The sequence below is a fragment of the Dipteris shenzhenensis genome, chromosome 19 (genome assembly GCF_047967505.1).
Source record: "Dipteris shenzhenensis isolate YYH24624 ecotype China chromosome 19, Dip_SZ_1.0, whole genome shotgun sequence".
In the NCBI taxonomy this organism is placed as follows: domain Eukaryota; kingdom Viridiplantae; phylum Streptophyta; class Polypodiopsida; order Gleicheniales; family Dipteridaceae; genus Dipteris; species Dipteris shenzhenensis.
In genome coordinates this window covers 2,787,345-2,800,147 of record NC_141614.1, presented here as the reverse complement: position 1 = coordinate 2,800,147, position 12,803 = coordinate 2,787,345, and the positions used below count along the sequence as shown (strand labels likewise).

Here is a 12,803-nt window from a genome sequence, read left to right as displayed (position 1 = left end):
TAAAACATGAGGTCTTTGGAGACCGGCCCAAGTTGTAGGGTGGGCTGTTAGAAAGGCTGGTTTGGACCATTTTCAATAAGACTTTGTGTTAGCACGACTTGTTCCAACCTTATGCGAATCGGGTCCCACAAGCTAAAGTTGTTCCACAGCTTTGGCCGTGGTAAAGGACTCCCCACGATGCCCTCAATCAGTGCCTGGCTCTTAATAATATTAGTAATAGTAATAACCCAGCCAGCCCGCCCGCCCGCCCGCCAGCCGCGCTAGCAGTGAAATGTTGAAGGAGTTGTTTGACGCGAGATCTTAGGCAACGTTTCTCAGACGTTCAAAGCGCGAGCCATTGACGTCCCGGCACCAAAACTGTAAGCAGTACTCGTAGCAACGGCAGCAGGAAAGGTGGAAGGCGTAGTAGAGCTTGTCCTCCCAACACCAAACTTGTAAGCAGCAATCGACGAAGCACTGGTTGTCATCTGCGCAACTCCAGGATGTTGAACACTATGAAATACACCTTTCGCTTCCGCTCCGATCATCCTCCCTCTCATCTCCCCCGATCCTTCCTCCTCCCCCCATCGCCCCTCTCTGTGAAGGTCAGGGAAAAATTTATCCTTGAGCATCCTCAACCCCCCAGAACATCGAGTCTCATTCGAGCTGTGGCGATCGACCCAGGCCAAGGAGGGGGATCAAGCGGAGCGCAGCCCCATCTCATCAAAGTCACAGCCGTAGTAACGATTAGAAGAAAACATCATCACGATTACAGGGAAAAGCTCCTCGAGGATATGGACACTTTCTCCGACGCTGCAGGACAGAAGGTGCTGTTGCAGCTTGTGAGCACGCAGATCGATCCCAGTAAGTGCTTCATCTCATTTTGGCACGGCAGCTAACTCTTGGCATCACGAATTGACCAGCTGTTTCTTACACTGCAGGGACCAAGCTTGGCAAACGAAGCAACGAGTCTGCGCTCGAAGACTGGGCAGGAAAGGCCAAATATGTGGCAGATAAAGTGGAATACACAGCTGAATTCGTCATCAGGGAAGATTTTGGCATGCCTGGCGCGATCATAGTTCTCAACGGGCACCCTCACGAGCTATACATCGAAACCATTGCGCTGCAGGGGTTGCCTGCGGGCAGAGTATACTTTTCCTGCTACTCTTGGGTGCATTCGCGAAATGATAATCCAGAAAAGCGAGCGTTTTTCAGCAACGAGGTCTACTTGCCAGAGAACACTCCCGAGGGGCTGAAAGACCTCAGAGAGAGCGACAAGATGTCCATGAGAGGCCACGGGAGAGGGATTCGAAAATACCACGACCGCATCTACGACTACGATATCTACAATGATCTAGGGAACCCGGACAAAGATAAAGCTCTTGCCAGACCAAGCCTTGGTCAAAAGGAAGACCTTCCTTACCCTCGACGCTGCCGCACAGGTCGTCCTCCAACTAAAACAGGTACAATCTCATCGTGAAGTGTCATCTTGAGAACGAGCACCGTTCGATTGTTAGCCAAATTACTTAATGTAGTAGCGTTCATTTCCTCACGTTGTTGCGATCTTCAGATCACTCATGCGAAAGCGTCCTGGGAAGAGAATCCAACTATTATGTTCCGCGCGATGAGACATTCGAAGAGATAAAACAGGAGACCTTTACCGCCGGTTCTATCAAGGTCATCATACATCAGCTGATCCCAAACTTGGTAAAAAATATCACGAAAGTAAACCATGAATTCAACGGTTTCACTGACATAGATCGCTTATACAAAGAAGGGATGGTGCTGAGAGAGTTGGCCCTTCCAGTCGATTTCATCAACAGACTCTGGGTCCCCAAGTTTATGAATCAACTGGAAAATTCAATCAGTCTCCAATACACTCAACCGCAACTTTTCTCGAGTATGCTTCCTCGTCTTGATATTTTAGTTGATTTGTTCGAGTGAAATAACTCCCGAGGTGCTACAAAGTTGTGAAAACGCCAGCTTGGCGAAAAAGTCAATTTTGCACGTTCATCGTCCAGTGTTATGAGGGCTTGAAGGTTGACGGGAACTATGCACGCCTCTGACATTGGCCAACGCTGGGCAGGGGATCGGTTTTCCTGGTTACGTGATGATGAAGTGGGTCGCCAAGTACTGGCAGGAGTCAATCCTTTGCAAATTGAGCTCTTAAAGGTATGCTTCATTGCACACTACGCTCGATTGGGTTATCCTATTGACGATATTTTGCAGGAAAGATTTGATAGATAGAGGAACAAACTTGATGATGCAGTCGTTTCCTCCCATAAGCAATCTGGATCCACATATATATGGTAAAAGGGAGTCCTCTATCAGGGTGCAGCACATTGAAAGACAACTAGGCGGTCTTACTGTGGAACAGGTACAGCTTTCAATTTGACAACATATCTGCCTGACTGAGAGTGTACTCTTTCGCTTTTCCTACTTATATCCACTATCCACTAATGCTCCTTGCTCAACCATCCAGATACAAAAAAGGTCGTCAGAATGAGAAGCACGAAAGAAAAGACAAAATGAAAGGAAAGAGCAATGCGAAGTTGCAATTCTAGCACCTTAAAATCTGAGCAACTTCAATTCTCAATTTTAGCACCTAAAAGTCTTAGCAACTTTGTTGAAGTGAGTGATGGATGAAGACGAGTGATACTGTACTCTCATACAAGTCTTATTAACAATGGAAATCACTTGTTCTCAACACCCGGAACTTACCGGGTGCTAAACACAGATCTCAACCTGTACGAGTAGGACCATCACATCCTTGCAAAAGTATGCAGCACAGAAACTTGAATGAAATACTTGGATCATCAAAACATTTGATATGTTAGGAGCTTGCAACAAACATCCTTGCAAAAGTATGCAGCACAGAAACTTGATTGAAATACTTGGATCATCAAAACATTTGATATGTTAGGAGCTTGCAACAAATGTTTGTGAAATTCACAAATGTTCCCGCCAAACAGGTGAGCCACCTATGCCAACCGAGAGAATAAATCCTGTCACGTCACCCATAAGGTCATCCAGTGACATCATGTGTGATCCATGTGTGTGAGGAAGATAAGGCTAGCCCAGCCTATACATGTGGCACGCTGTACTTGATTTTACATCTTATCCATAACATCACTTTGTGCCTCCATCCATTGCCTCATCTTGTGATTGCTTCTTGCTTCTCTCTTTGACCATGGATTCCAACACTTACAAGATCAAGATCTTAGCTAAGATCTTGAGCTTGCGGGTGCACCCCCATGTTACTTGCATTATTCATGACACTTAACATCTTCGCTTTTTGGGAGGCAGTGGAGTGGGCACGAATGGACAAGTCAAAGCAACCAGTGCTACTAAGATGAAGAGCCAGGCTCTCACATCATCAGCCATTCTAAATAGGAGAAAGTAGATGCAATTAATCAACATAATTTCGACGCAATTTTCAACTGTAGCCAATGTGCATTTACACAAAAAAATAGTGAATCTTCAGTTTAGGTGCTGCTTATAAAAACAAGCCCTTTATCTAAGACTTAGAACAAGGTTTCTTTTTTAAAAAGGACCACCGTTAGCCCAAAGATCAACTCAATCATTGAATGAGCTATAGCTGATATCCTTATCTTTTTTGGATGCACTCTATTTGAAGCATCATTCATTAGTGGATGAGGTATAGGAAATGGGCAGGGTAAGGAGGGCAACTCAAGCTGGGAAGGATTGCCTTGTTATCAGGGTAGCAGAGCATAATTTAACGTCTAGGTGGGGCAGGAGGTGCTGGAGATTGTAGACTTCAGTCTTCGCGCATGACAAATGTCACCTGGCTGTGGCCCGTTGCTATAGCCTGCCCCTAGCGGTGCAGGCAAGCCCTTTATCTAAGACTTAGAACAAGGTTTCTTTTTTTAAAAGGACCACCGTTAGCCCAAAGTTCAACTCTAGCTGATATCCTTATCTTTTTTGGATGCACTCTATTTGAAGCATCATTCATTAGTGGATGAGGTATAGGAAATGGGCAGGGTAAGGAGGGCAACTCAAGCTGGGAAGGATTGCCTTGTTATCAGGGTAGCAGAGCATAATTTAACGTCTAGGTGGGGCAGGAGGTGCTGGAGATTGTAGACTTCAGTCTTCGTGCATGACAAATGTCACCTGGCTGTGGCCCGTTGCTATAGCCTGCCCCTAGCGGGGCAGCACTAACAAATCAGTCGACTTAAACAGTGGATGTAAAAGTATTGCAATCCCATGGATGGGCCTACATATGAATCGCCATCTCATATCCACTAGAGACCAACCTACATATTACAAATTATGCTTAGTACTTACCTCTCAGGTGCGACGGAGTCGCATGTAATAAGCGAAACACGCAACTGTTCCATGAAATGATGGACCAGTCCGAGAGTACTCCCCTCCATATCTGCCACTTGCAAAAAAACAATAAAGGATGGAGAGGTTTCACTATGGCCTGCATGTCACTCCAAAATGAGTGGTCCACCACTAACTGCCCCAAAACAATGTGCATGTATGCAAGGCATGTCTTCGATGGTGGGACAATTTCCAAGTTGATGTGTTCCCTGAATATGGCCAAGGCCTTTGGCTACTTCTTAAAGAAGGCTGCAATGGTACTAGAAGACTCATCACACTAGCAATCCAAGGGAGTCAACCGATGTGAAGCAAAGGACTCCATACAATGGAAGGTTACTCTGCCTCCACAATTACTTGCGTTGTCTGTAGCGACCTGGACCACAATTACTCGCGTTGTCTAAATATTAACAGCTTTCAAAAATTAGGTACCAGGGGATGACGATACCAACGTATTACTGATGGTCCTCCTCCTAACATGACTCCATCCATAAAAGAGAATGCTGCAACCAAATTTCCTCCACCACTCCTCGATAGGATCAAGACTGTTAAATTTGGCTATCTTATCCTCTAGAGACAGATATCCACATTGAAGCATCGGTCACGCGTGTCCATGTATCTGTAGGTCCGAAAGTAAAATTGCATTCAAGCACAGCCCTCCCAATTCCAATATTTGCCACATGCTGCAGCTCTTTCTGTCAAGACTGTCTCGACAATGTACCTGATAAAATCTCCTGCTTCTTTTTCAAAGCAGGCATGGCAGTGGGTGATGGTGAGCTGTAGCAAAAACAGTGCTCTCTTGCCTAGCCCTCTTCCCTGCATGAGAGGAACCAGCAATAACACTGGAATCGATATCGATAGCATCATCAAGGTTGATAGTGTAAGATCCCAACAAATCCTCCTCTTGCAAGGCAACAACCACCACAGTGTTTTGCATTCTCACTTATAACTTGCTGTGCAATCTCAGCAGGAACAGAAGGATGTGCACCAATTCCCCTACCACCGAGGCTAGACACGTGGTGAATAAGATGTGTCTTCGAGCCAAAATGGATCCCCCAAAGTGGACTCAATGTTTACGCATGGTGAATCTCAGTTTGAACTGCAGATCTAGACTTTTCTATGCTGTAATTATGATTCTCTTCTCTGCTGCTGTGACCTGTGAATCTCACAGCCGCAGATTCTAGACTCTGCTATGCTATAATTCTCTACTGCTGCTATGCTGTGATTCTCTGCTACTGTGTCCTATGACCTGTCCATGTGGCATGTGCATGAATAAAATTCAATAGATATTTTAAGTGACAAGAATCAGGGTTATGTAGCATGGCAGCTGCCATGCTACAGCCATGCTACATAACCTTAGTCATTGGAAATTCCAGAAACAGAACTTACAGAAGTGTATACAGAACAGACTGCACATTCCAAGCAGCAAGAAGAACCAACTTCAACCAAGGTCCAACTTCCAAGAAAGTTTGCAGGAGGAACTTGGAAGGCAATGAAGGAGGACTCAGGAGAAGCCAAACCTGAGCTGTCAGCTACCCGCAATGCAGCAGCACCCTTTTACAGATTGGCTGTACGGCAGGTTTGTACTGTTGTACGGCAGGTGCAAGTCTGTATGGCAAGTACAGGTAACATTAACAGCAGCACCTCAGAGTCATCTGTACAGCTAAAAATCAAGATGATGCCAGGCCAGTACGGTAGATGCCAGAAGCCAGGCCCAAAAATTGAGATAGAGGCAGGCCAAGAAGGCTGTATGAGTATGACTGATTCTGAATAGTCTTGCAGGTCCAGATTAGCGTCTTGGTGCAGTATGGCGCCGGTTGTCTACAAGATTGCGACGTCAAAGACAAAGTCAAAACTTAGGGCTTTTTGTATTTGAGAGATAGGAAGGTACCTGCCGAATGTGCCTTATATGCAAGACACGCGAATCTTAACAACCAGCCTCCCCCAGTCTCGTCTCCTGCGCCAAGGCAATCTAGCCAGAGCACGGCTTCATCGTCGTCAGAGTACCAATCCGTCTTCACCAATTCAGGGCATGACCTATGCGGAGCAAACACAAGTGGCAATCCCACTAGGAAGTTTGGTGAAATTCTATGCGAATCAGACCATAAAATAATGTACATGATGGTATCTTTCAAAAATATTGTATTTAGCCAGGAGGGACAATAAATTCACTTGATCTACACTCAGAACTCATAGCCTCCTCCTAGATCTCATATTTATCATTGGTATTTATTAAAGGTTGTTACTGGTATCCGACTGGCTCTCCCTGCTGCAACCCCCCCCCCCCCCCCCCCAACTCCAACTCTTCCCTGCCTATCCCCGCGATCTCCTCCCGTGCATAGTCGTGCTTTCCCCTGCCCCCTTTTGCCGTACAGCTCCACGGCTGTTTTCAGGCAGCTTTGGCAGGTTTTGCTGCTGCACCTGGTCATGGGGTTTTGCCCCCCCCCTCTTTGGCTATCACTGCTCAAGGAGCAGTTCTCCTCGCTCCTGCTGCGTCACCAGCTGTGGGGGCTTCTTCTTGGCCTTGTTGGTTGCGCACCGGCTTGGCTGGCTGCCAGCCTTTGGTGGACCAAAGCAAAGCAGCTTTTCCCTCCTCTAGTTCCCTTGTTTGGGCCTTTTTGGGGCTGCTGCTCCTCCTTTTCCTCCGCCGCCTCCTTCTTGCTAGCAGGCACAACTTTTGTTTTTGGTACGGGCGAATGCAATCTTGGTGGTGACCTGGCAGCTCCCTTGACTGACAGATTTCACTTTCCACGAAGGACAAACAACACGTGAAGATTGCCATCAAGACAGAGCACTGGTGGGCCCTATTGTTGGCCTCCTACCTACCACAAGGCAAGCTTGGTTGTAGAGGGTGACCGTCTATGGGAGATGGTCTTTCTTCTCTAGCTGAGTTTCTTGATGCTACCCAAGCCCTCGTGGAGCAGAGTCCTATTTTCCTCAGCCCACCGTATGAGTATCGTTCCATCTTGTCTTCCATCGGAGGTTGCTTTAGTATTATGCTTGAGTCCCGCCTACAACCACCTTAGTTCTTGCACATGATGGGGTTCCATGCCTCCATCGATTGTTAGAGTACCCAGAGTCCTTACTCGAGGAGATCCTTGTTGAAACATTCGATGGGAGGATGTTTCGTCAAAGAGTTGAGGTCTCAAGCCTCCCAAGATGATGTCTTGATGCAGGTAGATGGGACACCTGGCTAGAGCCCACCTTTGCAGTGTAGGTGCTTGAGTCCTGCCTACCGCAACCTCAATTTTTGCAGATGTTGCGGCCCAAGTGATCGTAGAGTACCTAGAGTCCTTGCCTGAGGAGGTGTTTTTTGAGACATTGGATAGTGGGGGTTGTGTTTCATCAGAGGGTTGAGGTCTCAGGCCTCCCAAGACAATGTCTTTGATGCAGGAAGATGTGGCTAGAGCTTTCCCTTGCAGCGCAGGTCCGGCCAACCCCAACCTCACCCGAGCGAGCATCAGGCATGGGAGGACAGACCCCGCCATCATTGAGACAACAGCAGGAGTCACAGACCTCTTGGGTGGAGCCTTTTGAGGGGTTTGGACCTGGGAAAAGGAGAGGCGTTCCTCCCCCCCCCGCTACTAACATTCATCCCATCCACCTCAGCGTCCCTTAGATCCTCCCCCCCTCCGCCGAGTGACCCATCTATCTATGGTCTCAAGCTCTCTATGCAGTTGTGCATATATCTATTGTAGCATGAGTGGGCAGCAAGGTTATGTCGATGCTTGTAGGTTACACTTACTACAAAGCTTAGAAGCATGTGTTCGATACTGTGATTCCTAGTCTCTAGATATGTTAAGAGTCAAAATCATAGAGCATGTTACAAAAAACTCAAGTTTTTACTATTACATGCACTCGACCTACCAAGTTTTTAAGCTTTCTAAAGCATTAAGTTTGCATGGCACTATACTAAGCGCTTGAGCTGTCTTGTGCTTAGGTGGTTCTTTATTTTCGTATGGATCAAGGAATAGGAACTCCAATTCCTTTCACATGTGCATTCTTTTTGGTATTAAATCCCAATTGGCAATTACAAATCAATATTCAAGGAGCATCATTTACGGTTTACCAAATTTGAAATGCCAAAGAAACGTCTCAACTCTCATCTAAGATAAAATCCTGAGAGCTAGCGTCTTCACTCAGGAGTAGAGTAGCCATATGTCTCCCACCAATCAATGGGCTTCACGCAAATCTCTTTCCTTCTAGACATGGGTCTAGAGAAGGAAAGGCCCACACTACAACTCCACTCCTAGATGGCTAGCACACTAATTTAGTGGCCAATGTGTGACCAATACTACTACTGCTAGACCCAACACTCCAGGAAGGGCTACCTTGGGTGGGATTTGGTCCCTACTACTGATAGAGAACCGTGGAGCCAACAACTAATGTGGGTAAGGCAGCTCTTTTGACTCGAGCTCTCGCTCGTTAATGGAGTTTTATCGTGATTGGCTGAGGGCCTTGGGGCTCGAGGCAAGTCCCGCATGACTGGGTCCATCAAGGCCTTGGTATCTTCTCCACTCCTTGATAGTGATGGGAGTCCACACGAGATGGCACCGAATACCTAAGGTGGAGAGAGAGAGAGTTCTCCATTAGGTGTATGGTGGATGTAATTGCCTACACAAAAGTCGGCTCTCAAAACAAAATCAATGTAAATTCAACACCCACTCTAGGCAATCCAATTGCATGCTTGAATATAAATTTGTGCTGTAATAATCAATGCTAAAATGCTCGTTGCAACTTTATACCCAAGTTGTTCTATTTGGGAGTAGAAATGGAAATGCTAAAGTCTAAGATGACTCCTGGTGATCTAATTTGTATAATTCCTTTTTATTTGAATCCTGAAATGTTAACTGGAACATCCAAACAAATCGGCTTTAGAAATTAAGAGATCTCTTCCCAACTCTTCTTTAAATTGGCACTAGTACATTACACATTTTTAGAAAGGGATCCGAAGGATGTTTTTCTTTAGTTATTTCTCTCCTCTGTTTAGGTTCTTATGTCTACTCGAACCACGAGAGTTGAGACTGACATTGGGAATAGGAATACCATTGATATGGCGAAGAGTTAGAATGAACACCACATTCTTCAAATATTACGGTAGACATTTTTAGAAAGGGATCTGAAGGATGTTTTTCTTTAGTTATTTCTCTCCTCTGTTTAGGTTCTTATGTCTACTCGAACCACGAGAGTTGAGACTAACATTGGGAATAGGAATACCATTGATATGGCGAAGAGTTAGAATGAACACCACATTCTTCAAATATTTCGGTAGATTTGACAAGGGAACCAAATGGTGTTTGGAAGGGAACCAAGGGCAGTCACACTCTAAAAACCCTTAAAACACTTCAAAATTTTACATCTCCCCCCATAATTCTTTACCTCTCTTGCGCATGTATACATCTCAATATGAATTTAGAAGTCCCCCGCATATGTACATACCATAATCATATTATATAAGTATTTTCTTAACCCCTCCATAAATGGCCCTTAAGTCCCATATTTAAAATACCCCCTTCGATTAAGGAACATACTTTGTTGCATGTTGTATAGAGCGGGAATGGACATGCACTATGCTTTGATTAGTAGTGTGTGTTTATGCTAGTAGGGGATACGCTGATTTTATGATTGGGGCGCCCAAGCTTTGAAATCTTCAGAGATACTCTCCGATGTTTGAGGATCAATCTATGGCTATGACTGAGACACAAACGAACGGTCTGACTTGATCCCCTGACTTGGCAAAACGGATTGGTACAGGCTATTAAAGAGAAGAAATTATTTATCGTCGACTATCACGATGCATTCATGCCTTTCATCAACAAAATCAATGCTTTGGAAGACCGTAAGATGTATGCAAGCCGCTCAATCTTTTACCTGAACACAAATGGGACTCTTAGTCCTGTTGCCATCGAGTTGAGCCTGCCACCTCCATTCCCTGGGTCAGTTGGGCGCCAAAGGGTGTTCACTCCTGGACAATGTGCAACGACTCACTGGCTCTGGCAGCTGGCGAAGGCCCACGCGTCTTGCAATAATGCTGGCTTTCATCAACTTGTTAACCACTGGTATGTTAATGAACAGAAAGCTTGGTTGAGAATTAGCCAGTCTATGCTCACGTTTCCAATTGAAACTAAAGAACACGAATCTTATGTTTTCAGGCTCCGAACTCATGCTGCAGTAGAGCCATATATTATCGCTACACATCGGCGGTTAAGCGTCATGCACCCAATTTCAAAGCTGCTTCACCCACACCTACGTTACACTCTGGAAATCAACGCATTAGCTAGGCAAGCCCTAATCAATGCAGGTGGTGTGATTGAGACCTGCTTTGCACCTGGTCCGTATTCCATGGAGATAAGTTCTGCTGCTTACAAATCAATGTGGCGGTTTGATATGGAGAGCTTGCCAGCAGACTTGATCAAAAGGTCTATTTGTTTTAAGTACTTCGTGTGTAAATAAAAGTAAAATCGTGAAAGACGCATCAGAACCGCTCAAAGCACTCAACCAGTAAGTCGAAAATGTGCAGGGGGATGGCGGTGGAGGATTCAGACAGCCCAGGAGGTTTGAAGCTGTTGATCGAAGACTATCCATACGCAGCAGACGGCGTGCTGATCTGGGATGCAATACGAGGTTGGGTGGATGAGTACCTGTCTTTGTATTACAACGAGCCTGAAGCTCTGGCTAAAGATCAGGAACTTCATGAGTGGTGGGAAGATATCAGGACGCAAGGTCATGCGGATAAGAAGGACGAGCCATGGTGGCCCGAACTGAAGACGAAAGAGGATTTAGCAGGAGTTCTGAGTACGATGATATGGGTAACATCGGCGCACCATGCTGCTGTGAATTTTGGGCAATATACTTACGGTGGGTATGTGCCTAATCATCCATGCATGACGAGGCGACTGATCCCAGAACGCGATGAGAAGAGCAACGAATACCAGCAGTTCTTGCAGGAGCCTCAGAAATTCTTCCTCTCTACAATCTCGAACCGATTGCAGTCGACCGTTGTGATGTCTGTTTTGGATTCTCTCTCCACTCATGCACCGGACGAAGAGTATTTGGGGCAGAGGCTTCAAACCAAGTGGACAGCTGATGCCAGAGCCATGATAGCTGCGTCGAATTTTGCAAAGAGAATCGAGGAGATTGAGCGTGTTATTGACAGAAGGAATGCCGACATCAATCTGAAAAATAGAAACGGAGCTGGTGTGCTGTCGTACGAGCTCCTCAGACCAACATCCGGCCCAGGAGTCACAGCTCGTGGAGTTCCAAATAGCATCTCCATTTAATAAGCACAAACATAGGACGGGTGAGAGCTAGGCTGATCTTAAAATGCCTTTAATTTCAATAAATAAAATTTCAAGTTTTCCTTTGCGGGCAAGGATCTTAAAATGCCTTTAATTTCAATAAATAAAATTTCAAGTTTTCCTTTGCGGGCAAGGCTCTATGCTCAGTTAACTCAACGATTCACTAGATGAGCGGCCATGTGATGTCAATCGAGCTGCAAAGCATTCTATTTCCTCCCCTCCCCCCCTCCCCACACACACACACACACACACACACACACATGCTATCTCCCTATCTCTCTCTCTTCCTTTGATTGTCTCCCCTATGCGTTAAAAAAACACACACACACTAAAACCTCTCTCCATATGCATGAATATTTTAACTTGAGCACCTCTCACACTTATCACATATATTCTCTCTCTCTCTCTCTCTCTCTCTCTCTCTCTCTCTCCCCCTTGAGTGTCTTCCTCACATGCATACACACACACACTAACAACTCTCCCTCTCCCCCCATTCTCTTTCTCATGTACATATGCACACATGTATGCACAAATCCTTGTTGTAGACTCATTTTCACTCCCTTACCATGCTTGATTTAGCATTAGTATTTTGTCACTAACCAAGATCAGGTGTTGGGTCTATAATGGGTAAGTCTCGAGGTTGGATGTAGGTTGACTTCAATGAGACTACTCCAATGGACTGCGCCTCCTTCAACGGATAACAATGATCAAATTGTGGGTGGCCACGACGCCGCTACAGCCTCATTTGCTTCCAACCGGCTTTGCATACAGCACGAGCTCCGACCTTGGAAGTAACTCCCCACCGTGTCACCGTCCAGCAGACCCCTCCACAGCCTGCCGTTGTGTCGATGCGCCATTGCAATCTGATCGCCTCTATACAGGCCTCTATACAGGCCTTATTGTCTTCGAAGGTTCCAGGAAGGTTTGATTCGGGTGTCCAAGCTTGGGTTTGGTTAGTTAGGCAGTGTGGTCAAAGTTCTGCCACGTATAAGACTTAACTCTGGTCAAGTTAACCACAATAGCCATGGTTAAGTTATGTGGTTAGCTAACATTGCCACCTCATCCAACTAAGCACACAGTCTCTTCACAAGCACACTCTACATGTAGCATGTTAATTCCTTTGCCACATCATCAAAGGCCTCCTCTTCATAAAAACTTCGGCCAGTCGTAACTTTCAATCCGGAA

At 45.8% G+C, this 12,803-nt stretch overlaps 1 protein-coding gene across 1 annotated transcript; it reads left to right on the top strand.

Moving 5' to 3' along the window:
* The first annotated feature begins 262 nt into the window (after positions 1-262).
* Positions 263-11,619, top strand: LOC147889931 (linoleate 13S-lipoxygenase 3-1, chloroplastic-like). The gene is made up of 8 exons (XM_087390564.1): positions 263-843; positions 921-1,442; positions 1,550-1,879; positions 2,066-2,151; positions 2,249-2,356; positions 10,075-10,379; positions 10,473-10,739; positions 10,841-11,619. Exons 1-8 carry the CDS (start codon positions 483-485, stop codon positions 11,598-11,600), a joined length of 2,739 nt encoding a protein of 912 aa, XP_087246690.1. The 5' UTR covers positions 263-482; the 3' UTR covers positions 11,601-11,619.
* The last annotated feature ends 1,184 nt before the right edge of the window (positions 11,620-12,803 follow it).